Source organism: Dasypus novemcinctus, chromosome 18 (assembly GCF_030445035.2).
Source record: "Dasypus novemcinctus isolate mDasNov1 chromosome 18, mDasNov1.1.hap2, whole genome shotgun sequence".
NCBI classification, from domain to species: Eukaryota; Metazoa; Chordata; class Mammalia; order Cingulata; family Dasypodidae; genus Dasypus; species Dasypus novemcinctus.
The window spans coordinates 64,085,919-64,113,860 of NC_080690.1; the positions used below are offsets into that span (position 1 = coordinate 64,085,919).

General features: G+C 36.8%; 2 protein-coding genes across 5 annotated transcripts in view; one reads left to right on the forward strand and one right to left on the reverse strand.

The window, feature by feature from the left end:
- Window positions 1–726: 726 nt before the first annotated feature.
- On the reverse strand, window positions 727–27,222 carry ZNF404 (zinc finger protein 404). Of its 2 annotated transcripts, XM_058280362.2 has the most exons (5): window positions 27,064–27,207; window positions 26,563–26,668; window positions 13,648–13,723; window positions 8,521–8,647; window positions 727–2,283 (listed from the first exon to the last, which is right to left on the reverse strand). In XM_058280362.2, exons 2-5 carry the CDS (start codon window positions 26,637–26,639, stop codon window positions 839–841), a joined length of 1,725 nt encoding a protein of 574 aa, XP_058136345.1. In that variant the 5' UTR covers window positions 26,640–26,668; window positions 27,064–27,207; the 3' UTR covers window positions 727–838. The 2 variants fall into 2 exon arrangements, with proteins under 2 accessions (XP_058136345.1, XP_058136346.1); XM_058280363.2 differs by lacking the exon at window positions 26,563–26,668 and having other exon boundaries at window positions 27,064–27,222.
- A 131-nt stretch (window positions 27,223–27,353) lies between these two features.
- Window positions 27,354–27,942, forward strand: part of LOC101431279 (zinc finger protein 45) — a 107,709-nt gene continuing 107,120 nt past the window's right edge. For 2 of the 3 annotated variants that reach the window (XM_058280354.2, XM_071209307.1), the window contains exon 1: window positions 27,354–27,446. The gene's annotated coding sequence lies outside the window, so the exon portion shown is untranslated. The remainder of the gene's footprint in view (window positions 27,447–27,942) is intronic. The other variant, XM_071209306.1, reaches the window with a different exon arrangement.

Below are 27,942 nucleotides of genomic sequence, written 5' to 3' on the forward strand. Positions count from 1 at the left end.
ATAGGACATATGAAGAATGTGCAACATTATGCAGCTCAACTCTTCTGAGTCTTTAAACAGTCTATGTCATTTAAAAGGGTGGAAGGTAGGTTCCTGACCAAGAGAAATGTAATGAGCCATAATCATATAGAATATATGAGCTTAGTTTGCTTCCTGGAAGACATTCTTTAAACAATTTGCAAAATTTGAAAATAGATATTATAGGATATTGTGGAGTTAGGTGACAAGAATTTAGTATCAGGCAGAAGATAATCTTTAATCCTAGGAGTTATATGCTGAATTTTTAGAGATCAAGTGTCATGATACCTAAAACAATCATTCAAAAAAGCACAGCAAAAATAACATATGCAATATATATATTAATATTACATTATATTATATATATTATATATTAATATATGCATATGTAATGTATGTGTGTGGATTTTGTTTTTTAAAGAATTTATCATAAGAAAATGTCTTCAAGTCACTCTGATTTTTCAACGGCTGATTTCCTTCCAGCATTAATAATTTCCAGGGGATAAGCTCTGAATAAAAATTTTGTTTAATATATACCACTTCTTTTTGTCCGGAATGAATTCTCTGTTAAATAAGGGATGAGTGAAGATGGGAAGTTTTTAAAAATATATCATACTCAGGATCTTCCTTCCGTGTGAATTCAATTATAATAGTATTAATGATTATCATAAAAATGATAATAGCTAATAGTTAGTAAACAAATATTACATGCCAGATGCCCTTCCAAGAGTTTATATTTCATGTTAACTAATTTAATCCTCACTATAACATCATTAGATAATGGAATAGTGAGAATGAAAGGTAAAGGACGTTGCCACGGCTAAAGGTTTTCCCACCGTTTCTCACCATTGTGAAATCTTTGATGTCGAGTATGTTGACAGCATTGACTAAAGGCACTCCCACATTCCTTACATTTGTATGCTTTCATACCGGTATGAATTTTCTGATGTTGAGTAAGTCGAACACTACGAATGAAGGCCTTACCACATTCTTTACATTCATAAGGCTTTTCACCGGTATGGATTTTCTTATGTTGAGAAAGACCTGAGATAGAACTAAAGGCCTTTTTACATTCTTTACATATATAGGGTTTCAAACCAGTATGAATTGTCTGATGATAGGTTAGTTGAGAATTAAGTCTAAAGGTTTTTCCACATTCCTTACATTCATAAGGCTTCTCCCCAGTATGTATGGAATGATGTGTTTTAAGGTCTCCAACACGGCAGAAGGACTTTCCACATTGCTTACATTCATATGGTTTCACGTCAGTATGAATTATCTGATGCTGAAGAAGGTATGAATGGAGCCTAAAAGTCTTCCCGCATTCTTTACATTCATATGGCTTCTCACCAGTATGAATTCTCTGATGTTGTATAAGCTGAGAGCCTTTATAGAAGGTCTTCCCACATTCCTTACAATCAAAGAGGTTCTCACTACCATGAATTCTCTTATGTTTAAGAAGGCTTGAGCGCCTACTAAAGGCCTTCCCACATTCCTTACATTCATAAGGTTTCTCACCAGTATGACTTCTCTGATGTTCAATAAGTAGATAGCTACGAACAAAGGCCTTTCCACATTGTTTACATTTATAGGGTTTCTCACCAGTATGAATTTTCTTATGGTGAAAAAGACTTGCGTGATGACCAAAGGCCTTCCCACATTCCTTACATATATAAGGTTTCACACCATGATGAATTTTCTGATGTAGACACATATGTCGGTACAGTCTAAAAGTTTCCCCACATTCCTTACATTCATAGGGTTTCACACCGATATGAATGATCTGATGTTGAATAAGTTGTGAATAAAACCTAAAGGACTTCTCACATCCATTACATTCATAGGGCTTCAAATCAGTGTGAATTTTTTGATGTCTAATAAGATTCTGGAGAAATTTAAAGGCATTTCCACATTCTTTACATTCATAGGGCTTCAAGCTAGTATGATCTCTCAAATGTTCATTAATGTGTGAATATTTCCTAAAGGGCTTCCTATATTCCTTAAATTCATATAATTTCTCTCTAGTGTGAATTCTCTGATGTAGAGGAAGAGATACATGTTTTCTGACTATCGTTTGACTAAAACATCCCACTTTAGATTCCTTTTGTCTCCCAAATTCAACTCTGCACTGTGGATCATTTCTGAAAATATATCCCGTAAGGTTGTTGGCTTTACTTCTTTTCAATGTTTCCCGATGGTATGGATTTACTTCATAACTGCTCTTTTCTGAAGATAACTTGTTGGTCTCATTTGTGAAATCAAAGTCTGAAAGAAAATGAGAAAACAAATGCTATTTTCCTGTACTGGGGGTGGAGAGGAAGCTCATATAGTAAAAATAATGATGAATTGAAAATTATGTCCCCTAGAAGTAAAAGGGTTAGAAAATGCTAAAATACTGTCATGCAGTTTTTAAAAGAGCTTCAAGAAGAGCTCAGAAAATTATCAAAGTTCATATGAGAATGTAAGGGTTGTCATTAGGTAAACAGAAAAAGTTCACAAGTTTTCATATTTAGTTGTGGATCAAAATTACTGAGGGAGCATCTTACATTTACTACCTGTTAGGTATCTGCCCTGAGTCAGAAACTACAGGAGTAGGTCCTGGTATTCCGCCTTTCTAACATTATCTACAAGATGGCTCTCTATAAAATTTTTTTCAGTGGTTTAAACTGAAATCCAAACATATAACTATGACTTAAAAGGCCCCCTTATCTGTAAGAATTCACTTCAAGCACTTGTCATCTTTGTTCTCCATTACTGTGCTGCATATTTTGAGCTATAAGAACACAGTAAAACCATTCCCACAGCCTGGGCCTTTTCACAGGTTTCTCACATGGCTTCTTTCAATTACTGTCTTCAAGTGTTGTGTGTGAGAAATCACTTCCTCAGAAAGGCTGTCTGCTAACTCTGCGTAAATCCATAACTTTTATTCCATATTCTAACACCTAATTTTTTGTCTTCATAATATTTTCTCAATTATATATATATTCATCAAATCTCATTTGTTTTACAAATTTTCTTACTTGAAAACATCAAATATAGATACAAACCCTCTTTCACCTGTCACCAAGAAACAGGTCCCTACCATGAAGTAGGTATTAATTATAGAATAAAATACTGACTGAAAAAAGGTACTATGGATTGAAAAAAAGGTAAATATTTCCAAGAGGCCACTGGGGAAGGCAGCTGAGTAAAATAACCACTTGATTTCTGAAAATTACTCCACAATTATTGATTATACCCCTCTGACTCCAATCTCTCACACCTTATTACAGTGATACATGCTTTCCTCCATCATTTACTTTACTGTGGGAAAAACACACATCCAAACTAACTCAATAAAAAATATAAATGGAAAATATTGATACCTGTTTATTCTCCAATTGCCTATCCCCTTAAAAATACACGTCTCTGCCACTACTTTTCAGTCCTTCCTGTACATAGTCATGGTTGTTTTTCTGTTTCTGACAATCAAGGTAATCAGATGGTATATTTACTTATCTTCTTCAGTAGAGTTTTAACATTATTCATCCATCCTACAGATGCCCAATCTGTTTAGTTTCTTCAATGCCTTTCCAATTGTCCCTTCTATTTCTTTACAAACAACGCCAATCATTCATCTTGAACTTCTCAAATATGCATCTCAGTAATTCTTTAGGAATTGTGTAAGTTAATATTATTTTCAAAGGCTTATAAAAATCTAAGCAAATAAACTTGGGGGTGTTGGGAAAACCAAGTAACTAAATAATATGGGAACAGGTCTGGGAAACAAAGTGCCTAGGACTCTGCAACAAAGGTTTATGGGAGTAGCCATGTCAAGAACTTACAATTACATAGTTTCCATAAATGTCATTTTAAGAACAAATTAGTACTCTGTTGAATAGTTACACCATATTTAACCATTTGCTTTCAATATCTGAGTTTCTAATATTTAAGTTTTTAATACTATGTCCCCACTCCATCCTGGTATTTTGGATTATTTCTTTAGGGTGGATTATAAAATGACAATTACTAAATCAAAGAATATAGACACCTGATACATAATGCCAAATTATTATAAGAGTTATTGCCAAATCAGTGATAATGTTCATTTCATTGTACTCTTGCCAGCCAGGTTTGTGGAGCTGGAGGTTGGGTGGTTGTTGATGACTTTGTTTGGGGGTGTGTGGATAATACATGGTATTTAGTGGATATCTAATGAGTGTCTGAAAAAATGTTTATTCTGTTTATTGGGTACAAAGGTATTTATGGTACCCACGTATATGACTTGTCAAAGTTATTTCTGTAGCCTTAGGTAACACATGGAAAGCACATTGCTCAGTGCCACTCACAAAAAGTTCCCAATAAGTGTTAATATTGCCTTTGTCTATTTGATATATTAATTTCTAGAAGTATGTTGAAATCTATGTTTGTAATTGTGGATTTCTCAATTTCCCTTTGCGTTTTTCCAGACTATTTGTTTTATATATTTTGAAGCTATTGTTAGATGCATAAAGAGTCATGATTTTTAGTGGAATGTTCCTTTATCGATTTTTTAAAAATCACCTTTGTCTCATATAGTGCTTTTCATATTGAATTCTATTTTGTCTGCTATTAAATACTTCAACACCTGCAAAAAAAAAAAAAGTAATCTACCAATCCAGATGGCAGAGCAGCCTAAGGAAAAACTAATGGACTACAATGGGTCAAGTATGAGCTGAAGACAAATGGAAAACTTTAATGATCAAGTATGGCATGTTGAAAAGTTGAAATAATATGAACAATATTCTCTGACTAATATAATATATGAGAAATAAGTAATCTCAGAAAATCCAAATATTTTCTATTTATAAATTTAGCAAGTTCTATTTATACTATGGTTAAGTCAATGAGAAAATACAAACTGAAATTGCAGAATTTCTTGAAAACAATAACAATGAAAATGCAACATATCAGAATCTATAGTCTTCAACTCTAACGCTCACAGGAAAACCCATAGACTAAAATGCTTATACAAATGAAAAATTAAGGAATTATAACTTATGAATTAGGTATTCAATTTAGAAAGTAGGACAAATACAACAAAGTAAACTGAAGGAAGAAAAAGGAAATTAATAAAATATAAAAAATAAAAGATAAATAAAATAATACAATTAACATCAACAAATCATTAACTTATTTTAGTCAAGAAAAAAGGCAGGAAAAATGCAAACATAATGATGGGGGAAATAGTCATCAGTAAAAGAAATAGAGAATGTTAAAAAAAATCATGTAAGATTATGCCATTAAATTTGAAATGTATATGAAATGACTTTTTTTTTTAAAAATATATAACTGACCCCAGCTAGACTTGCTGATTCCCTTTAACAAATAGAGTAGGGAAAGAGAAAATTACTTAACAGTGGAAAAAACTGACAGTTTAAACAAGTTCAAAGTTAACACCCCAGTGATAAACCATTTTGATATCATGTACTCTCTTATATGATATGATGAGAAGGGCACTTCTGGGGTATTCTACCCAATACATAACCTCAGGCTAATCAGGAGAAAACCTCAAACAAATCCAAATTGGGAATCTACAAAATACATAAAAAAGTACTCTTCAAACTCCAATTATTAAGGTCATGAAAGACAATGAAAAAACAGCCTGGAAACAGACAGGATAAATGAGCTGGAATAAAGGTCAATAGAAAATACTCAAAATCAAGCACAGAGGAAAAAACAGGAGGGAAAAGAAGATATGCACAAGGCAGAATTATGAGATATGCTCAAAAGATTTAACATAGATATAATTGGAGTTCCAGAAGAGAGGAGAAAATGAACAGATCACCACTTCTGAGTAAAATCTATTACATCACTGCAAGTCAGTATTCCCTCTGCTGTAACTAGAAAAATATTATTTTAAAAGGTAATGAGGGGAGCGGATGTGGGTCAAACAGGGGAAAGGGAAAAAGGGAGAAGGGGGAGGATGTTGGGTATGTGGCAAACACCTTTATTCTGTACATGAATTCTCTGTAACAAAGCTTCTTTGAAGACAAAATGAAAAAATAAGACACTGGAAGAATAAATGGAAGAAAATGTTATCATACATACAAGACAACAGATCTTACAGTGATGAAAGACATAATGTCAAAAATATTTTTTAATTTTTATTTCAAATTTTAAAAAATTTTAGCTTTTGTTATTTTTAAAACTATCATTATTTAATCATTTTGCCATTATTGTATTCAGTTATTTTGTTGGTTTCAATTTTGAAGAAGTTTTGGATCAAAGAAGGGTTACAACTGTGGCAGGGGAGGATAATTGGTTCAGGGTGTCAGAGATGGGGGATGCATGGGAGGAGGTTACATGGGGCATACTTATAAGGCACATGAATGTGCTCAAGTGTTCATGGGGCATTTTCATAGTGGGTGGAGAGTTACACAATAACCAAAGGAATATCGAAATCCCATCCTGGGGAGTTCTGCCACATTCTCAAATAGGACAAGAATCCCTTGAGTACAGGGACAGTGACTAGTGAAGGAGGATGGACCACTGATGGGCCCTTGATAGTGATGACTGTACTTATGAACCTTTCCTTTTGAAATTGAAACTTAGCCTAGTATTATAGGGTGCCTAAGCATTACCTCTTGAGAGCTTCCTTGTTACTCAAATGTGGCCTCTCTCTAAGCCAAACTTAGCAAATAAATGCATTACCTCCCCCCAGCGTGGGACATGACTCCCAGGGTTGAGCCTCCCTGGCAACAAGGGATTACTACCAAGCACCAACTAGAAATGCAACTGGAAAAATACATTGATCAAAAGGGGGAAAGGGTAAAGACAAATGAGCTTATATGGCTAAAAGACTTCAAAGTGAATTGGGAGGTCATTCCAGAGGTTATACTTATGTATGTCTCAGCAGGAAGTCACTGACTGCCAAAGTAAATGTTCCATCAAATAGCAGGGCTCCTGAGGGCTCTGGAGACATCCAGACACTATAGGCAGGTCACACAGCACAGAGGTTTGGTGCCCTGCCAGTGGGCCCTACTTTGGAATTTATACTCCCCAGTGTGACAAAGTTGGACTCAGTAATGGCTTCCCTACACATGGCTCTTCTGCCCCTTCTATTTGAATCTATAGTTAGTACTAGAGTTGATAGGTATATGTCCAAGAAACTGAAATCTTTGCACTGCCCTTTTATCACTTGGGCCCTGAATCTCAAAGAGTTGCAACACCTACTCTCCAGTTCATTGGACTCATCCAGGACAACTAACAAGGAAATGATGATTGACAACGATCATCCCAAGGAACTGAGAGAGTCTACAACTGCAAACAAAAGAGTCCCATCCATCTTCCCTATGGGATCGAAGTCCCCTCTCAATTAGAGAAGGAGTGGGCATCATCATCCCAGAATCCTCAGGATTGGTGAAAGTCTTAACTATGGACTCAAGTAGACTTATTGGTATTCTACTGTAGACTTTTTTTTAATTCTAGCAATGTAAGAAGTTATTTCATTGATGTGGAGCCAGTGGTAACTGGAGGTTCTGAGGGGAGGGAGAGGGAAAAATAGGTGTAATATGGGGGCATTTTTGGGAATTGGGAATTGTCCTGAATAACAATGCAATGACAGACACAGGCCATTGTATATCTTCTAACAAGTTACAAAAACGTGTGGGAGGGAATGTAAAGTACAGCATAAACTCTAGTCCACGCTTAGTGGCAATGCTCCAAGATGTGTTCATGAACTGTGGCAAATGTACCACACTAATGAAAGCTGTTGTTGATGGGGGAAATGTGGGAGGACTAGGGAGTGGGACATATGGGAATTGCCTATATTTTTTATGTAACACTTATATAATTTAAGTTTCTTTTAAAAATATAATAAAACGGTATATTAAAAAAAAAAAGATGAGAGGAGCGGATGTGGCGCAAGCAGTTGAGTGCCCACCTCCCACAGGGAGGTCCTGAGTTCAGTTTCGGGTGCTTCCTAAAGAAAACAAACAATGTGCAGGCAACTAGCAAAAATAATAGCAAAATAATATATAAAAAAAGCAAAAAACAATGAGCAGATGAGCAAAAACAAAAACAAAAACAAAAAGAGATAATAGTCTTGATCCATTCCGTTTTAATAAAAATTAGTCTTGTTTGTAGTAAAGAGAAAATTAGGACTCTGGTTTTAACTGTTCTTTCTGTAGGTGGACCAGTGATTAAAATTAAGTATTTACAAACATTCTGAACATACACATAATATGAAATTTGTTTTCTTCAACATTGATTATTTAGAAAGTTCTTAGAAGTCAAACCTCTAGTCCTTTATAGAAAAAAGAAATTATAGGAAGGGGCAAAAGGATGTAGGATGAGATCTGAAGAATAAGGAAGATTCAGTCGATGAATGGAAATGCCCATTTCCACCTAACAAATATCAAATGAGTACGTTCAGAATATGAAGCAGAAATTTAGCTCACTGCTTGACATAGAGCATAAAATACAAAGTGGAGAAAGCTGCCAGATAGCATATTTTACATCATTTGAGGCAGACAGCCTTACCCAATGAGACGAAGTTAGTGTAATTCTCCAACATCACATCTCTGTACAAATCCCTCTGATCTGCATTTAGGCATTCCCACTCCTCCTGAGAGAAGTCTATGGCAACATCATTGAATGTCAATGACACCTGAAATGAGAAACCCATGTATTATTTGTAAAAGTATACAAAATTTTTTCAAGGTGGAAGAATGAACTTCAGTAATGGGGCAATATATAAAAACAAGCAGGCTGAAGTTAGAAGACTGGGACATGGTTAGAGGAGAGTAAATAAATATATCTGAAGTAGAATGCCTACATAATCTTGAAGAATCTTGTTGCAACAGACAAAATTTCCTTAACAACATGGGAAAACTAATCGGACTTTCTCAATGAAATGAAATAGTATATTCACGTACATTACCTGCTATGTGTCTAAATCACAGACTCCTAATAATGCAAATTCTTACATCTTTTCTCTTCAAGGAATAAGGAAAAATAATCGATGCATTTATTTTTTCTTAATGTACTATAAAATCTCCCTCAACCAAGATTGAATAACAGGGATTAGATTCACCCTCTTCCATGGAATAACAAAAAACCTGCACAAAAAAAAGGGGGGGGGGGTGGGAATAGTGAAAAACCGTGATCCCTGAGAGGCATGTAACAAATAAGGTTAGTCCTGTGGTTGCCCTAGCCTATCAGGAGAGTTTCTAGGTTGGGGCAGGGAGGGGGAACCTAGGCAAAGTCTGGCAGACACGCTGAGTTGAGGAGAAAGTTGGGAGTCTGGGGAGACTAAGATCTACATAGTAAAGAAAGGAGAGAAATACACAGAGAGAGAAGTCAAGATCTCTCCAGAGGACATACCCTTAGAGTAGAGAGTACTGACAACACAGAGAACAGTACCTGGCACTCACACAGGGCTGGAAATGGTTTTTATCAGATTAGAAAAAGGATCTTTTGTCAATAATGCAGAATAATTACTCCTAGTCTACATAATGCTCTGAACAAATATTAAAAGCAAGCTGCAAAAGGATCAAACTATTCCCAACTAACTTAACTACATCCCAGAACAAAGCTCAAGAATATTTATTGGAATATAAAATATTCAGCACCCAACAAGGTAAAATTCAAATTGTCTTATACGCAATAAAAAACTAACACACATGCAAAGAAACAACAAAACACAACCCACAATGAGAATAATCAATCAAACCCTACTCAGAATTGACAGATGTCATAATTAGAAGATGAGAACCTTAAAGAGTTATTATAACTATGTTCCATATGCTCAAAAAACAAGCAGAAACACTGAACACGTTAGGAAGAAACAGGTAAAATAGAAAAAGACACTAACTTCTAGAGATGAAAATTATAACATCTGAGATGAAAAATACAATGACATGGGATTAAGGGCAGAATTGAGATCACAGAAGAATGAGTAATTTTAAAGGGGTAAGGGGGAAAATATTTGAGAAAATAATGGCCACAAGTTTTCTAAATTTGAAAAGGAAACAAAGCCATAAGAAACAGGAAGAAACAACATCAAGGGCCATCATAAGTAAACTGTTAAAAACCAGTGATAAAAATAAAATCCAAATAGTATCCTGAGGAAAAAAGATAAATAATGTAGAGAGGAACACACACACACAAAAAGGCGAAACAAAGAAGTCAGCCAGCAAATTAGAATTCTATACCCAACAAAAATATCCTAAAAAATTAAAATACTTTTTTTAGAGGTACAAAAGCTGAAAAAACACATTACTAGCAGACTCACACTACAAATAATGTTAAAGGAAGTCCTTCTGGCAGAGAAAAACGATACCAGTTAGAAATATGGATCTATTCAAAGGAATGAAAAACATTGGAAATAATAAGTATACCAGTAAATATAAAAAATTTTACCTACACTGACTCAAGGAGAAACAGAACTCAATAGACCATTAACTAGTAAAGAGATTAAATCAGTAATCAAAAACCTTCCAACAAAGAAAAGCCCAGGACCAGACAACTGACTTTTGACAAAGGTGCAAAGGAAATTCAGTGGAGAAAAGGATAGCGTTTTCTTTGTGTGTGTGTGTGTCTGTATTTATTTTTATTTATCCACACCCTTCGCCCCTGGTGGCTTGCTTGTTGCCTGCTCTCTGTGTCCATTTGCTGCGTGCTCTTCTGTGTTTTTGCTTGCCTCTCTTTTCGTTGTGTCATCTTGCTGAGTCGGCTCTCTGCAGCACTTGCAGGCCAGGCAGCGCTCTGCAGCATGCGGGCAAGCTGGCCTTCACAAGGAGGCCCTGGAACATGAACCCAGGGCCTCCCATATGGTAGATGGGAGCTCGTCTGATTGAGCCATAGCCACTTCTCAAGGATAGCCTTTCTAAAAAGTAATGCTGGAACAACTGGATATCCACATGCAAAGAAATGACTTTCAATTTATATCTTGCATCATATGCAAAATTAACTTAAAATGGATCAAAGACGTAAATGTAAAAACTAAAACTAAAAAACCTCAAGAAGCAAACATATGATAAAAATCTATGCAGTCCTGGGTTAGGCAATGATTTCTTAGATGCCCAAACAGCACAGTCCATAAAAGATAAGGCTGATGAACTAGATATAATAAAAATTTAAAACTTCCGATCTTCAAAAGACACTACTAGAGAATGAAACAAAAGCTACATGTTGTATGGCCACCCTGCAGAGAAAGTGTGGACACCCACCCAAAATTTGGTTCGGATGTTGAAACAGATGACACCACACACGTCTCATTATTAAAAAAATGAGGCTTTCTGGGAAGAGGAAGGTGGTTCCCAAGCTGGTCTGAAAATGACTTGAAAACAGAAGAGGAAAATGGCTTGGGTTTTTACTGTGGTTACAGGGTGGGACTGGGGTGAGAGTTCTTGTACATGGGCAGGGGCTTGTGTGGTTTGAAACTCCCAGCAACGGCAAAAATGGGAACACCTGAATTTTCTTATTAGCTCACCCAGTTGTGGGGCGGAAAGGGAAGAGGGAAGGGTGAACCTTAAAAGCTGTCAACAGTGAAACATCAAAAACAGAGTTATGTTATTTATGACATCACAGATTATGAGAAATTATTTTCAAAGCATGTGAATGATAAAGGGCTTGTATTTAGAAAATATAGAAAACTCTCAAAAATTCCTTATTTGGAAAATAACCTGATTTTAAAATGGGCAAAAGGTTTGAAAAGATACTTTACTGAAGGAGATATACAGATAGCAAGTCACACAGGGGAAGCTTTGCAACATTATTATTCATTAGGGAAGTGCAAATTAAAACCAGTACACAACTGCTAGAATGGCTAAAATGAAAAAGACTGATCATTTCTAGTATTGTTGAGGATCTATAAGAAATGGAACTCTCATACACTGGTGGTGGTAATGTAAAAGAGTACAATCACTTTGAAAAATAATTTATCAGTTTCTTAAAAAGTTAAACATACAAAGAGTGGGTAGGCTCATGGTGTGAGCCCCTCCTCCCCATTGTACAAGGTCCCCAGTTCAATTCCTGGTACCTCCTAAAAAAAAAAAAGTTAAACATACACTTTCCATATGACCCAGCCATTCCATTCCTAGTGGTTTATCCAAGAGAAATGAAAGCTTACACCCATACAAAGATTTGTGCATGAAATGTTCATAGCAGCTTTATTTGTAATAGCCCACAAGTGGGAACAACCCAAATGTCCACCAACAGATGAAAGGATAAACAAATTGTGGTATATCCTTAAAATAGAATACGACTCTGCATTAAAAAGAAATGCTTTACTGAAATATGCAATAACATGGATAAATTTCAAAATAAATGTGCTGAATGAAAGAAAATGGAGAAAAACAAAGGGTTCAAAATGTATGATTCCATTTATATAAAATTCTGGAAAAATGTAAACTAATCTATAGTGATGGAAAGTAGAATACTGGTTGCACAGGAATGAAGGGGGCTGACAATTATAAAAGGGTAGAAGGAAACTTTTGGTTAGACGGATACGTTCATATCTTGATTGTATTTTTGGCTTCACAGGTGTACACTTATGTCAAACATCAAATTTTGAACTTTAAATACAAGCAGTTTATTGCACGTCAATATATCTCAAGAAAGCTTCTTTAAAAAGGCAAAATACATACCCTTAATTATATGTCAATTATTTATGAAAAAAGTATCTTAGAAAATAGAGATTGCAAAAAATTAAGTAGTTTTCTCAAGGTGCAAGTTCATTATATGCCAGATTATATCATAAGCATTTTGTCTTATTCTGACAAATTAGTGTTTTCATTTAGTCCATTTTATAGGTATCAGCTTTAATCCTTCTGAAAGTAGAAGGGCGACATTAACATAATGTTAATATATAAAGTATTATACTATTACAGCTTTAAAGTTGAACTTAAGTTGGATAAAAACTCTAACTTCTTCCACACAGTTCAATAACTACCACAGGTAGTTCCAGATGATCTTCCTTTCTGCAATCCCTTACTGAATTCTTGCTGAGTTAGAACACAATAATGTCACATTATCCAGAACAACATTGATTCAAGACCAGGAAATACCTTTCAACTACAGAATGGTCCGTGGTCACTTATTTATTTCTCAATTATTCCTTAGCCATATCCGTGGTCACTTATTTATTTCTCAATTATTCCTTAGCCATATCCGTGATCACTCTCTAGGCAGGCACCACGGCCATCTCGACCCAATCTAAAAGCTTTCCAAAGTGTGAGACCTCATTTACACTGAGACTGAGACACTTATAACCAAATCCCACCTTATCTACCTGGAGAACTTAGGGCTGTAGAGAAAAGTTTTCCCTCCTGTGATCAAACAGGACCATCAATTCTATGTCATGGCACCAATAACTTGACAAGGGAAGCTCAAATAGTTTCTTCAAGATATTTGGCTCTTTCTCTGCTCCAACACTGCTCTTGAGAGAAAACTGGCACATAAAGGATGAAAAAATAATTTGAAAAGTGAAAATCAACTTGAAAAAAGTGAACAAATGAGGACACCATCCTACATTGAATGGGAAGAACTGTGAAGGAGGTTCAGAGAAACAGCTTTCTTGGGTAGGAGTTTCAGGATAAAGAGTGAAAATATTATATGAGTTGAAAATTATGATATTTGAAGAAGGAAAAAAAGGCATTGACTTACCTGGGCCATGATTTTAAAACTGCCAGTACTCCTCAGGTTTCCTCTACTAGAGAACCAGAGTTCAGAGAAGATAAAGCTGGAGGAGGAAAAAGAGACCTTGAGACCTGGCGTAAGTCAGAACTTCAAAAATAATTTAAGTTAGGTAACTTTTTCTTTTTTTTCCTTCTCTATTATTCGTGCTTCCCACTGCCCCTGCCCACTCCCCACCCTTCCCAAGCACATTAACACGTCAGGGGATGTAAGAAGGTGTCTGGACAAATCTAAGCCCTTTCCTATACTTAGAGAAACAAGCTGCAGGAGGTGGATACAGAGTAAAAGCTCCTGCACTTAAATTAGATACAGACATCCCAGGCTGGCCTATTTCTCATTCTGATGAGCCTGAACTGTACCTGAGACTGGGTAGATCCTCCTCCATCCAGGCCTATCTTCCAGGGGCAAGATCAAGCTATACCTTACAAACTTTAACCATCTTCATGGCCTTGGGATGTGAAACCCGAGTGCGGGAAAATAACTAAAAAAGTAGAAATAATATATTCCCTATCAAGATATGTAATTTTACTTAAGAGATGTTTTTAAGCAATAAGGTGCTATCATTTTGCAGGTATTCAACCGTCAGATTTAGAAGGATGATGACCACATATAAGTAAGGCTGTATGGAAAAGAGTATTGTTGTAATGTCCTGTAGATTTGTGAAAACCTAGAGCAACTGGGATATGTAAGCAGAATTCTGCAGAAGCAGAATTTAATCATGAAAGGCCAATTCAGACACTCCATCCAAAGAAAGTAACTGTAAAACATGCCCAAAGATACATAAAGGAATATGATGATAGACACTGGATACAATGAAAAAAAGCTGGAGAAATCCTAGAGGTACTATGATGGGTAGTTAAATAAACAAAGTGGATCTATTCAGGGGAAATTGAGGTTGTAGCAGTTTGGTATTATTTATGAATTCCAAAAATAGATATTAGATTATGTTTGTAAATTGGCCTGTTCCTCTAGGTATATTAGATTATATTGGATTCAGAGGCTTCACACTTATGTGATTAAATTATGATTAAGGCTTTGATTGGGCCATGTCAGTAGGACATTGAATCCCTGTCCCCTTAGTGGGGTGGGGGCTTACAGAGAAAACTACATGGCAGAGGAGTTAGAGTTTTTGATTGCTGGAACCCCAGGACAAAGATGGCTCCATAGACACGGCAGAGGCCCCAGGAAGCAAGAGAGCCTGATAATCTACAGCTGACCTTGTGTAGAGACCAAACAGCTGAGCCTGGGGAGAGATGAAACTTACCCTAGCCTACAGCTGATCTTGGAAGAAGAGGAAGAGGGAGGCTGAACCCTTGCAGACATGGGAAGCCATCTTGTTCCAACATGTAACAACAGACTTTGGTGAGAGAAGTAATTTATGCTTTATGGCCTGGTAACTGTAAGCTTCTATCCCAAATAAATACCCTTTATAAAAGCTAACAGATTTCTGGTACTTTGCACCAGCACCCCTTTGGCTGACTAATACAGAGGTAGATATTTTTTAAAAATTGTATAGCTCAGCAGTTCCCAACATGGGGTTATTTTGCTCCCCAGCAGACATTTGGCAATGTCTGGAGACATATTTGGTTGTAGTCACAAGGGTAGGGTGCTACTGTACCTAATGGGTAGAGGGATCCTGCTAAACATATTGCAATGCACAGGCCAGCCTCCCCCTTCCCCAGAACAAAAATTACCTGGCCAAAAACGTCAGCACTGCCAAGGTTGAGAAACCCTGGGATAGACTCATAAAGTAGGATAATATTATATGGAGTTTCTATAATATATTATCTACAATGCCAACATATGATAAAAAGTATTAAACATGCAAAGAAACAGGAAAAAGTTACAGATAAATAATGGGAATGTAAAATAGTGCAGCCACAGTGAAAAACAGTAAGGCGGTTGGTTACTCAATAAGTTAAACAGAGTTAGCATATGATGCAGCAACTCCAATTTTAGACATATACCCAAAGAAATTAAAAAGAGGGACTCAAACAGATACATGTATGCCAATGTTCATAGTGTTATTCACAACACCTAAATGGTAGAAACAACCTAAGTTCCCATCAAGAGATGAATGGAAAACAAAATGTAATACATACACACAATGAAATATTATTTGATCATAAGAAGGAATGAAATTCTGAGCCATGCTGCAACATGGATAAATCTTGAAAATATTATGCTGAGTAAAATAAGCAAGGTACATAAAGATAAATACTTTATGACTTCACTTATATAGAAATGTCATATTTGTAGAGACAGAAAGTAGATTACAGGTTACCAGGGGATGGAGGGAAAGGTGGACCAGGAGTTCTTGCTTGGTGAGTATAATACAAGTGTTTGGAAATTTTGTAAATTTTACAATAAAATTCATTTTAAAAAGTAATGGATAAGAGAAAAAACTCCAGAAACAGACCCAGAGAAAATCCAGACATTGGAGCTAGTAAATAAGTACTTTAAAATATTATGATTAACATATTAAAGGAAGTAAATGAAAAGATGTGCAAAATGGAATAAAAATAGAACATATCAATAGAGAATTCAAATCTTAGAAAGATAATCAAATGAACATTTAAGAATTTCAAAATACAAAATCTAAAATTAAGAGTTTATTGGATGGGCTTGACCACAGAAAACAGAATTAATACATAAAGTAATAAAGTCAAGTCAAGGAAAGACTAGAGTTGAATGTAAGAAAAGTATAGGAAATGCCCAAAATGTGAAATTGAACTCCTAGAAGAAAATAAGACAGAATGGAAAAGAAAAACATAGCTGAAGAAATAATGGGCAAGAATTTTCCAACTCTCATGAAGCCCTCAATACACAAATAAAAAAACTCAGCACAACTAACTAAGATAAAAGAAAGAAAATTATACCTAGGCACATCATAGTCAAATTGACGGAAAAGAAAGCTGGGGAAAAAATCTTGAAAGCATGTCACAAAAAAAGAAAAGAAAAACAAGAAAAATGGTTCACTGTGAGCAGAAAACACAAAAGCCTGAAGAGTATCTTTAAAGTGTTGAAAGAAAAAAACTGACACCCCTGATATTTTACTGAGAAAATATCTTTCAGAAATGAAGATGAATTTTTTTTTCCAAACTAAAGCTGAGAGAATTCCTTATGAGCAGGGCCACAAAACAAGAAACGTTAAATGATATTGTTCAGGCTAAAAGAAAATAATCCCAGATAGAGGCATGGATGTACAAGAAGGAACAAACAACTGTAGACAGGAGTCAATGTACTATTTAAAGCAACAAAAATAATAATGTTTTGTGGGGCTTATAAATATCAGAAAAAATTATGGCCAAAATAATAAAATGATGGAAGAGATAAATAGGGTTAAACTATTGAAAGGGTCTTGCATTATTTGGTATGTGGAAATAGCACAAATATAAAGTAGTCTGTTAAACATGCATTTTACAGTATCTCATGTAACTACTAAAAGAATTATGAAAAGATATACAACAAAAAAAGCTAAGAGGAGATAAAATGGAAGATTAAAAAATACCTGATTAATACAAAAGATAGGAAAGGAGGAATAAGGACAAAAATGACGAAGAGGGCAAACACAAATATATAAGAGCAAGATGGCAGATATAAGCCAAACCAGATCAATAATTATAGCAAATGTAAACTAAACTGCAATTAAAAACTAAAATTGTCACACTGGACTATAAAGAAAACAGGACTCAATTATGCTGCTTACAAAAAACATACTTTAAATATAAAGGCACAGATAGCCAAAGGAAACGGGGAATAAGTGTTATTAACAGCAAATAAAATAGACCCTAAGGCAAGAAGTATTATAAATAATAAAGCAAGATATGTTCTACAATTCATCAGGAATATAACACTATCCTAAATTTGTATGTACCAATTAACATAGCCTCAATATATATTAAACAAAAGTCAATAGAATTAAGGACAAATTTATAAGTTAGGGATTTTGCCATCCTATATTAATATCTGATATAACAGGAAGATATTCCCTAATCCTGATTTTTTTAAAAAAAAGTGGATATTTGAGCAGAATTAAGAAAACTGACCTAACTGAAATATATACATAATATTATACCACAAAACTGCAGAATACACATTCTTTTCAAATGTTTGCAGCATATTTACCAGAATAATATTCTGGGCCATAAAGCGATTATTATTATTAAATTTCAAATAATTAATATCAAACCATGAGTGTTTTCTGAAGACTTTAGAATTAACTTAGAACTCAATAACAAGCATATATTAAAAGTGTCAAAACATAAAAAGTACATGTCTAAATACCAAAGGTCAAAAAATAAATCATAATGGAAGCTAGAAAGTACTTTGGACTGACTGGTAATGAAAGTACACATATCAAAGCTTGTGAAATGCACCTATTGCAATGTTTACAAAGACACTTTGGCTTTAAATGCATATATTACCAACCTACAAAGGTTGAAAATCAATGGTCTACACTTCCACTTTAAGAACTAAAAAATGGGAAGCAGACTAGGCCCAGTGGTTAGGGCGTCCGTCTACCACATGGGAGGTCCGCGGTTCAAACCCCGGGCCTCCTTGACCCGTGTGGAGCTGGCCCATGTGCAGTGCTGATGCGCGCAAGGAGTGCCATGCCACACAGGGGTGTCCCCCGCGTAGGGGAGCCCCACGCGCAAGGAGTGCACCCATAAGGAGAGCCGCCCAGCCCGAAAGAAAGTGCAGCCTGCCCAGGAATGGTGCCGCATATACGGAGAGCTGACACAACAAGATGACTCAAAAAAAAGAAACACAGATTCCCATTCCGCTGACAACAACAGAAGTGGACAAAGAAACAAGACGCAGCAAATAGAGAAAACAGACAAACAGGGTGGGGGTGGGGTGGATAAATAAACAATAAAATAAAAATCTTTTTAAAAAAACTAAAAATTGGAAGGCAAATTAAACCTATGGAAAATAGAAGGTAGAACATACTATAAGTCTGAACAGAAACCAATGATATTAAAAAAAGATATATGATAGAGAAAGTCCAATTAAGCTAAAATATATTTCCTTAAGGAGATAAATGGATAAACCTCTAGCTACACTGATCAAGAAAAAAAATTTTAAACTAGCAAATAGAAAGCGATGATATATAAAACTAAGAGATTTACTCTAGAAATGCAAAGTTCATTTAATTTTTTAAAAAATCAATATAATTTGCCACATTAACAGAACAAAGGAGAAAAGTCATTCAATCTTTTCATTAGATGTAGAAAAAACAATTGATGACATTCAACATCTCTTCAGGATAAAAATTCTCAACAAACTAGGAAAAGAACTTCTTTAAATAAATGGTATCTACAGAAAAAAAACACCGCTACCATTACACTTTTAAAAAAATTTTATTTCTCCCCGCCCCTCATTGTTTATGCTTGCTGTCTGCTCTCGGTGTCTGCTCATTGTGTGCTTGTCTTCTTTTCAGGAGGCACCAAGGACAGAAGCCAGGACTTCCTATGTGGGAGGGAGGCACCCAATGGCTTAAGCCACCTCCACTCCCTGCTTGTTGTGTTTCTCATTGTGATTCCCTGTTGTCTCTTCATTGCATCATCATGTTGCGTCAGCTCGCAGTGCCAGCCTGTCACATCAGCTCACTCTCTCACCCATCTTCTTTAGAAGGCACCGGGAACCAAACTGGGATCTCCCATGTGGTAGGTGGGTGCCTAACTGAGCCACATCTGCTTCCCCCATTACACTTTTAGGTAAAATATGGACCACTGTTTTTCTGAGTTCAGGAAATGGACAAGATTGTCACATGTCAAATCGTCTAGGTTATGGTGTCCAGTTGTTTGATCAAGCAAGTTCTAGCCTAATTGTTACTGGGAGGGTATTTCATAGATGGATTTGCATGTACAGTCCTTTGATTGCTTCTACAGTTGATTGCATCTACAATCAAAAAAAGAGACTCTCCTCAGCAATTAGGGGAGCCAGTTTCTCCTGGGAAACTCTCTACCAACTTCACTGGAGTTTCCAACTTGCTGCCAGCCCTATGGAATTCAAAATTGCTAATCCCACAGTTGTATAAGCCAATTCCTATACTAAATTTCTTAATAATTACCTATATATACATATACATATCTATATACACATATATCCTGGCAGTTGTTTCTCTGGACGATTCTGCCTAAAACAGGGACCTACACATATACTGTTACTTGATTTATAATGAAAGTCTGACTGCAACTTGGAGAAGAAAGGATATTTTTTTCAACTTAATGGTGCCAGCACAACTGGATATCTGTATGGAAAAAAAGTAATGGGGTCCTACTACATAAACAGATATAAATTCAAGATAGATCATAGGCCTAACTGTGAAAACTAAAATAAAGCTTCTGGAAGGAGAAATAGAAAAATATCTCCATGATTTGGGGGTAGGCAAAAATTACTTTTACTTTGAACTTATTTTAGATTTTTAGAAAAGTTGCATAAGTAGTAGAGAATGCTTATATACCCCTCAACCTAATGTTAACATCTTACATGACCACAGCATAATTATCAAAACCAAGAAATTAACATTAAAACAATAATATTAATTATTGACCTTATTCAAATTAGTTTTTCTACTAATGTCACTTTTCTTTTCTGTGATCCTATCCATGATCCCACATTGCATTTAACTATTTCTCTTTAATCTTCTCCAATCTCCCCCATCTTTCCCATTGTATTAGTTTCCTATTGCTGCATAACAAATTACTACAAAGTTAACAGCTTAAACAACACACATTTATTATCTCACAGTTTCCATAGGTTAGGAGTCCAGACTCAACTTAGCTGGTTCCTCTCCTGAAGGTAGTCTCACAGACTACAAACAAGGTGTCAGTTGGGTTGTGTTTCATTTGGAGGCTCAGTTGTGGAAGAATCTGCCTCCAAATTCTTTCAGATTGTTAACAGAATTCATTTCCTTGCAGCTATATGACCAAGGGTTCTGGCTTTTTGCTGGCTGGAAGCCACCGTCAGGTTGTGGAAGTTACCTGCAGTTCCTTTCCATATGTGTTTCTCTAAAATTACCACTTACTTCATCAAGCCCAAAAGAAGGGTTGTAACTCCAGTCTGCCATGTTGGAGTCTTACATGCTGTAACCTAATCACAGACTAACAGTCCATCACTTTTGCTGTATAATGTAACCTAATTACAGTAGTGACATCCCAACATCCTTGCTATATTTTACTGGTTATAAGCAAGTCACAGGTCCTGCCTGCACTCTAAGCAAGGGGATTATACAAGGGTGTGGACACCAGGAGAATCATGGGGCCACCATAAAGCCTGTCCAACATACCTATCTTCATGCCCTTTTCACTTTTAAAGAGAACTAATCATTTTTTGGTCCATGTTTCTCCACTTGGTTTGCCTGATGTGTTCTCAGAAGTGGAAACAAGGTTATGCATATTTGGCACTACAAGAGAAATGGTGCACAGGAAACAGATGTGATTTAAGCAGGTGGGCTCCCCACTACCACACAGGAGGTCCTGGGTTCAGTTCCTGGTGCCTCCTAAAGAAGACAAGCAAGACTATGAGCTGAGGCAAGGGGCTGCCACGATGAGCTGACACAAGATGACACAGTGAGATGATACAACCAAGAGATATAGCAAGGAAACATGAAAGACACAACAAACGGGACCAGAGGTGGCTCAAGTGGTTAGGTGCCTCCCTCCCACATAGGAGGCCCTGGGTTTGGTTCCTAAAAAGAAGATGAGCAAACAACAAGGCAGGCGAGGGGAGGAGAGAAATAAATAAAAATGAATAAAACTTTTTAAAAAAAGAGAAATGTTGCTATGTTCTTACTGATCACATCAAAGGGCTTGTTTTAATGTTTTATTACCGGTAATGTTAATCTTGATTGCTTGGTTAAAGTACTTTCTGTTGAGTTTTCCCATTATAAAGTTACTAACTTTCCATTTGTAGTTAATAAATACTTGAGGGGGGTTATTTTTTGAAAGAATACAAATGCTTTTTGTCCTCAAACTTGTACACACTAATTTCAGCATCCATTGGTGGATCTTGACTGAAACAATTTATTACTGTGGTGTTTGTCTAATGGCCATTTTCTATGTCCCTCTTTCCTTCTACATCAACCGAGTTCTAATGTAAGGAAGAGCTATCTCTTCTTCCCCAACAAAGCTTTCTTAAACAGAAGTAAATGCAATACCCATAAAGCATAATGACTGGTAAATTGGGCAGCGTTAAAATAATCTGTTCATTATAAGACATCATCAAGAAAATAAATAGGGGAAACGGACTTTGGCCCAGTGGTTAGGGCGTCCGTCTACCATATGGGAGGTCCGCGGTTCAAACCCCGGGCCTCCTTGACCCGTGTGGAGCTGGCCATGCGCAGCGCTGATACGCGCAAGGAGTGCCGTGCCACGCAAGGGTGTCCCCTGCGTGGGGGAGCCCCACGCGCAAGGAGTGCACTCGTGAGGAAAGCCGCCCAGCGTGAAAAGAAAGAGCAGCCTGCCCAGGAACGGCGCCGCCCACACTTCCCGTGCCGCTGATGACAACAGAAGCGGACAAAGAAACAAGACGCAGCAAATAGACACCAAGAACAGACAACCAGGGGAGGGGGGGAAATTAAATAAATAAATAAATCTTTAAAAAAAAAAAAAAAGAAAAAAAAAGAAAAGAAATAGGAAATTGCAGACCAAGAGATGATTATCCCTCTTCCTCCCCACCCTTCCTTCTTCCATCTCTCTGTATGTGTATATATGTGTATATACACACACACACACATTGCGATGGTTAGGCTAATGTGTCAACTTGTCCAGGTAATTGTGCCCAATTGTTTGGTCTAGGAAGCACTTGGCTAATTGTAATACAAGGGCATTTATGGACTTTAGTCACTAGTGAGCTTTTTGCATAGATGGCTGATTACATCTACAACCAACCAAGGAGACTGCCGTCAGCAATGAGGGATGCTTTAGCCAATCAGTTGAATGCCTTAAAAGGGGAAGTGATTTCAGCATTCAGAGAGACTTTTCCAACTTGACTATGGACAGCAACATCTTCTGGGAACTCATCAAGGACCTTCATCAGAGTCCCTGGTTTGCAGCCTGCCTGCGAAATTTGGACTTGTGCATCCCATGGTCATGTGAAAGAATTTCACAAAATCTTATACTCTTTACAGATATCTCCTGTTGATTCTGTTTCCCTAGAGAACTCTGACTAATATGCCATATACATACACGCAGATGTTTATATACACATACAAAGAAACTGTATTCAAAATACACTGAAATACTGAAAATTTGAATGGGAAAAAGGCAAAGAACCAAACTAAAAAGTGGGCAAAAAGATTTGAACAGGAATTTTACAAGAGGATATCAAAATGGACATTATCTTATGAAAAGGTTCTCATATGGTTATTTACCAGGAAAATACAAATGAAAATTACAATGAGATACCACTACACGTGCACCAAAATGGCTAAAATAAAAATGATGAACAATATCAAGTGTTGGCAAGTTTAAGGAGCAACTAGACTTCTCATTTATTGCAGTAGGAGTCAAACTGGGTCAACCACTTCTACCCCTAGGTATATACCCACAAGAAACAAGAACATATGTTCACAAAAAGACTTTTACAAGAAACTTCATAGAGGTTTATTCATGACAGCCCCAAACTAGAAACAACCCATCAACAGGAGAATGACCCAACAAATAATAATATAGTCATACAAAGGAATGCTATATGATAACTGGAGAGAAAACTACTGAATTACACAACAACACTGATGAATCTCAAAAATATGTTTGAATGAAAGATGGCAGATAGAAGAAATTAAAAAACAAGTAAATCTAATCTGAAACTATGTAAATCAGAATAGTGTTTGCTTCTTGTGGGGAAGGGGTAGGTTCTAACTGTGATAGGGCACAAGCAAACTTTCCAAGAGGGAAATAGAAATGCTCTGTATCTTGATTTGGGTAGTGAATACACTGATGTTTTCAAATGAAAAAATTCATTAAGTTACATGTACAAAATGGGAATTTTATTGTATAAAACATTTAACTCAATAAAAAATTATGATGTAGACCTTTATTTGATAATGGATAAAAACATGATATTACAAAAATATCCTCTTATGGCAGATAAAAAACATGAATATATGCATGTACACTAAAGGATGAACAAAAATATTTGAAGTAAAATAGTTCATAGTAGTTGTCTCTTATGATGAAATTACAGTAATCTTTACTTTGAACTTTTCTTATTTTCTGAATTACTGTGTAAGAACGTATTCCTTTCATAATAATAAAAATAATAATAGAGCAAACCACACTCTCTTTGAGACTGGAGGGTAAAATTAAAGGAGATATGAATATGGTGATATTTGGGGCATGATGTTGAGGTGTAAAGGCCTTTTTTTCTCCAAAGGCCTAAAGTCTTTGAGTTGATTATCTCAAATTAGATCATCAAGGTTCTGAGTCTTGAGTTTTTATGTGCACTGGTTTTCCCTTTACTGATTACCCTTAACTCACCTGGAAAAATCCTCAGAGCAATATATTTTCTATCTACTAGGCCTGGACTCTGCTCAGTACAGGAATTATAACTGGCTTGGAGACAAAAGAAACACCTACATATAGGAAAGTCACCTGAGGATCAAGATGAAATGCTTCAAGAAAAACAGTAGAACTATCAATGAATATCAAACAAATCATATATTCTCACACTTCAGAGCCTCTCTACAAAGTCACAATGAAGGAATACAAAAGCCCCAGAGGGCGTATTTTGAATGTAAAAATTTGATCATAAGGACTCTGCTCCTGTGGTTTCGCACTAAGTCCTTCTCAGTTATTAGTACTCCATTCAGTAGAGGCTGGTGCCACGTTCGCACATGTCACTACCTCTGAAATTATAAAGACCTAAGTTCCCATATGGCCCTGAGACATGGCAAGAAGTGAAGCTGATTAAGATATGGAAGTGGGACATCATATAGAAGCAGGTGTATACAGCATTCTGAGCTCAAGTACAGCTGATTAGTTAAATACATAACAGGACATCTATGTAACAAAATATTAAGCTGTCATTAAATGCTAAGTTTAAGAAATTAAAGGAATGAAACTATTCAAGATGTACCATCAGTAAAAAAAGATTAGGTTACAAAGATAAAAATAAATAAATAAATAAAATGGGTAAAGCATTTGAATAGAGTCCAAGGGTTCTTAACCTTTTTTGTTCCAAGGACCCTTTTGCCAGTCAGGTGAAAATCATAGACCCCTTACTAAATCCACACTATGTACTGTGTATTATTTAATAAATATATCACACCCACATGTCCCCACAAGAATAATGTTTTCATGAATTTTCAATTCAAGCTTACAGACCCCCTGGTATAGACATTTCTCCAAAGAAGATATACAAATGGCCAAGAAGCACATGAGAAGATGCTTAATATCATTATCCATTTGGGAAATGCAAATCAAAACCACAATGACATACTACTTCACATCCACAATAATAAAAAAAAAAGATAAGATGATATCAAACATTGGTGGGAATTTGGGGAAATTTGAATCTTCAAACATTTTAATGGAGTTATAAAATGATGCAGCCACTTTAGAAAAGTCTGGTAGTTCCTTAAAAGGTTAAACATAGTGACCATATGACCCAGCAATTCTACTCCTATGTATATATCCAAGAGATATAAAAACATATGTTCACAAAAAACTTGAGCACAATTGTTCATAGCAGCATTATTCATAATAGTAAAAAAGGAGAAACAACGGAAATGTCCATAAACTGATGAATGGACAAAGTGTGGTACAACTGTACTCTATAATATCATTCAGCAATAAAAAGGAATGAAGTACTTAAACATGCTATAACATAGATGAACTTTGAAAATACAATGCTAAGTAAAAGAAGCCAGTCCTAAAAAACCACATATTGTATGATTTCATTTATATAAAATGTCCAGAATATGCAACTTCATAGAGACAAGGTTGATAAATGTTTCACTACAGCTGGCAGAGCTGATGGGAAATGGGTAGTTCTAGTATGTTTGGAGCTTCTTTTTGGGGTGATGGAAAAACTGCTTGTCGTGATAGTTGCACAACCCTGTGAATATACTAAAAATAATTAACTGTACACTTTAAATGGCTGAATATTGAATATGATAGTATGAGTTATATTTCAATAAAGCAATTGAAAAAATTAAGTTACAAATTTACAAATATTTTAAAATATGGTTACATTTATGAAATACATAAATTTATCAATATAGAGAGAAGAACTGACAGACATCAAAAATAGGAAAAATAAAACTAAAAAAGCAAACAAAACAAAAAAATAGGAAAAAATATGGAAAGGTAAAAACCTATGTATATTAATATTGCTTATTTGTGTGGCTTAGTCCCATTTTTTCTTCCTTTTCCTAAAATATATTTCATAAGTTTTTAAACAATTGCCATTCCTTAATTTGATTCTCTCTCTTTCTCTGTTTTTAACAAAGTACCCTCTTCTCCAAAGAGATGGGAAAAAATTATTTTCCCCAATCCTTTTTTAAAGTTTTCTCTTGAACCTAAAAAAAAAGTTTAATATACTCTAAAACAGGGGTTTTCAAAAATATTGCATGGTCTTTGGGAAATCGTTAGAAATGCAGAACCTCACCCCCACTGCAGGCCTATTGAATGAGAAATTCTAATCCACTGTGTTTGAACAAGCTTTCCAGGCGACTCCGATGCACTCTAAATACTGCTTTGAGGCCACATCCTTTTTCAAAAATCTCAAGATCAAGTCTTTGTCTTTTTGTTGGGATCCTCCATTTCTAAGTTCTAAGGCTCATAACCTGGCTTCCCTCTTGGGAGCCTTTTATTTGTGGCAGAGAGGGGAGAGGATGGAAGAATCAGCAGAGCCATGGGTCAAGGTGACACTCACACAGCCTCACTGTTCTGGATGGAATGTGGAAGTTCTTCGGGTGATGAGACACAACACAGCAGACAGCGGAGTTGCATGAAAGGGCAGTTTTATTAACTCAATCGGCCTGGAGGAGGAGAGGGAAGAGAGAGGCCAGGGCTTACCTAACTCCTGAGAAAGCCCTTGGAGGGGTGGGGGAAAAGGGGAGGGAGAAAGACAATATGGGTCCCAGGCTCTTGCCTTTATTGTGACCCAGAGGGGGGGAGTGGGGTTTGTGCCCAGGTGCTGGAGACGGGAAGCTTTAAACTACATGGCGGGGAAAGCAGAAAGCTGGAGACGGTTCATGTCTTACTAGTTCGGGTTATGCACTCACACCCCGCCCACTCCACACACACACCCCAAAGCACACACAACACTAACACTTTCTCAGAGGAACACAAATACTCTCCTCTGCTGCTCCGGCAGACACAGGCCTGGGGATCGGGGCACTACACGCCCTGTCCGCGCCACGGGCCTCCTCACCTTGAGCACCTCCCTCACTGCCACCTCCACCACGGGTTCCAGTTCGGTTCCAGGCAAGTACTGTGGAAGCCTCTACTGATATTTTCCCTTTAGACGAGTTCTACCCTCCACGCACCGACTACAGCCACTAGACCCCGGAAGGGGACCTGGAATTAGAGCGACTCGAGCCCGATGGCTTCTGGGAGATGTAGTCCAGTCGGACTACTCGTGACCGCAGGGAACCCGCTGTTCGCATCTCCCCGGGTGCCAACGCTCCGCCCCTGACGGGCGGCACCGTGGAGGCGGCCTTTGCTCGGAATGCGCCTGCGCCAACGCGCGGCGTGGAATGGCCCGAGCACCGATGGAGGCAGGTGGTTTCTGGACGTTCTCCGTACCTGGAGCAGGCGAGTGAAATCTGAGTACGGGCTGGAGGAGGCAGAGGAGGGGCAGGCGAACTCTAGAGCCTCAAATCTGCGTGTGAGAGGAGGTGGCGCACTTCCCGAGCGGGGTTTGCAGGTGGGCCATTGGGTGCGCCCTCCGAGTGGGCAAAAACTTTGGTGTTTCGTCCCGTGCGGTAGCGCTAGCTACTAGGACCTCAGCAGGCATTTAGGATGCATTTGTTTTCAAGAAAGAGTGCCTGGGCGTTGTGTGTTGTGTTTTCATTCTCTGCGGGACCCACTGTGTGTCTGATGGAGTCATATTTCTGTTTGTGATTTATTTCTGAGTGTGTTACTTTGTTGTTGTTGGTTTTTTCTTTATTTTATTTTAAATGTTACATTAAAAAAATATGAGGTCCCCATATATCCCCCTACCCCCCACCCCCCCTCCCACATCAACAACTGCCTTACTTTGGATGCAAAGTGGTTTTGTTTCATATTTTGAGATGATATAAAATTTGTT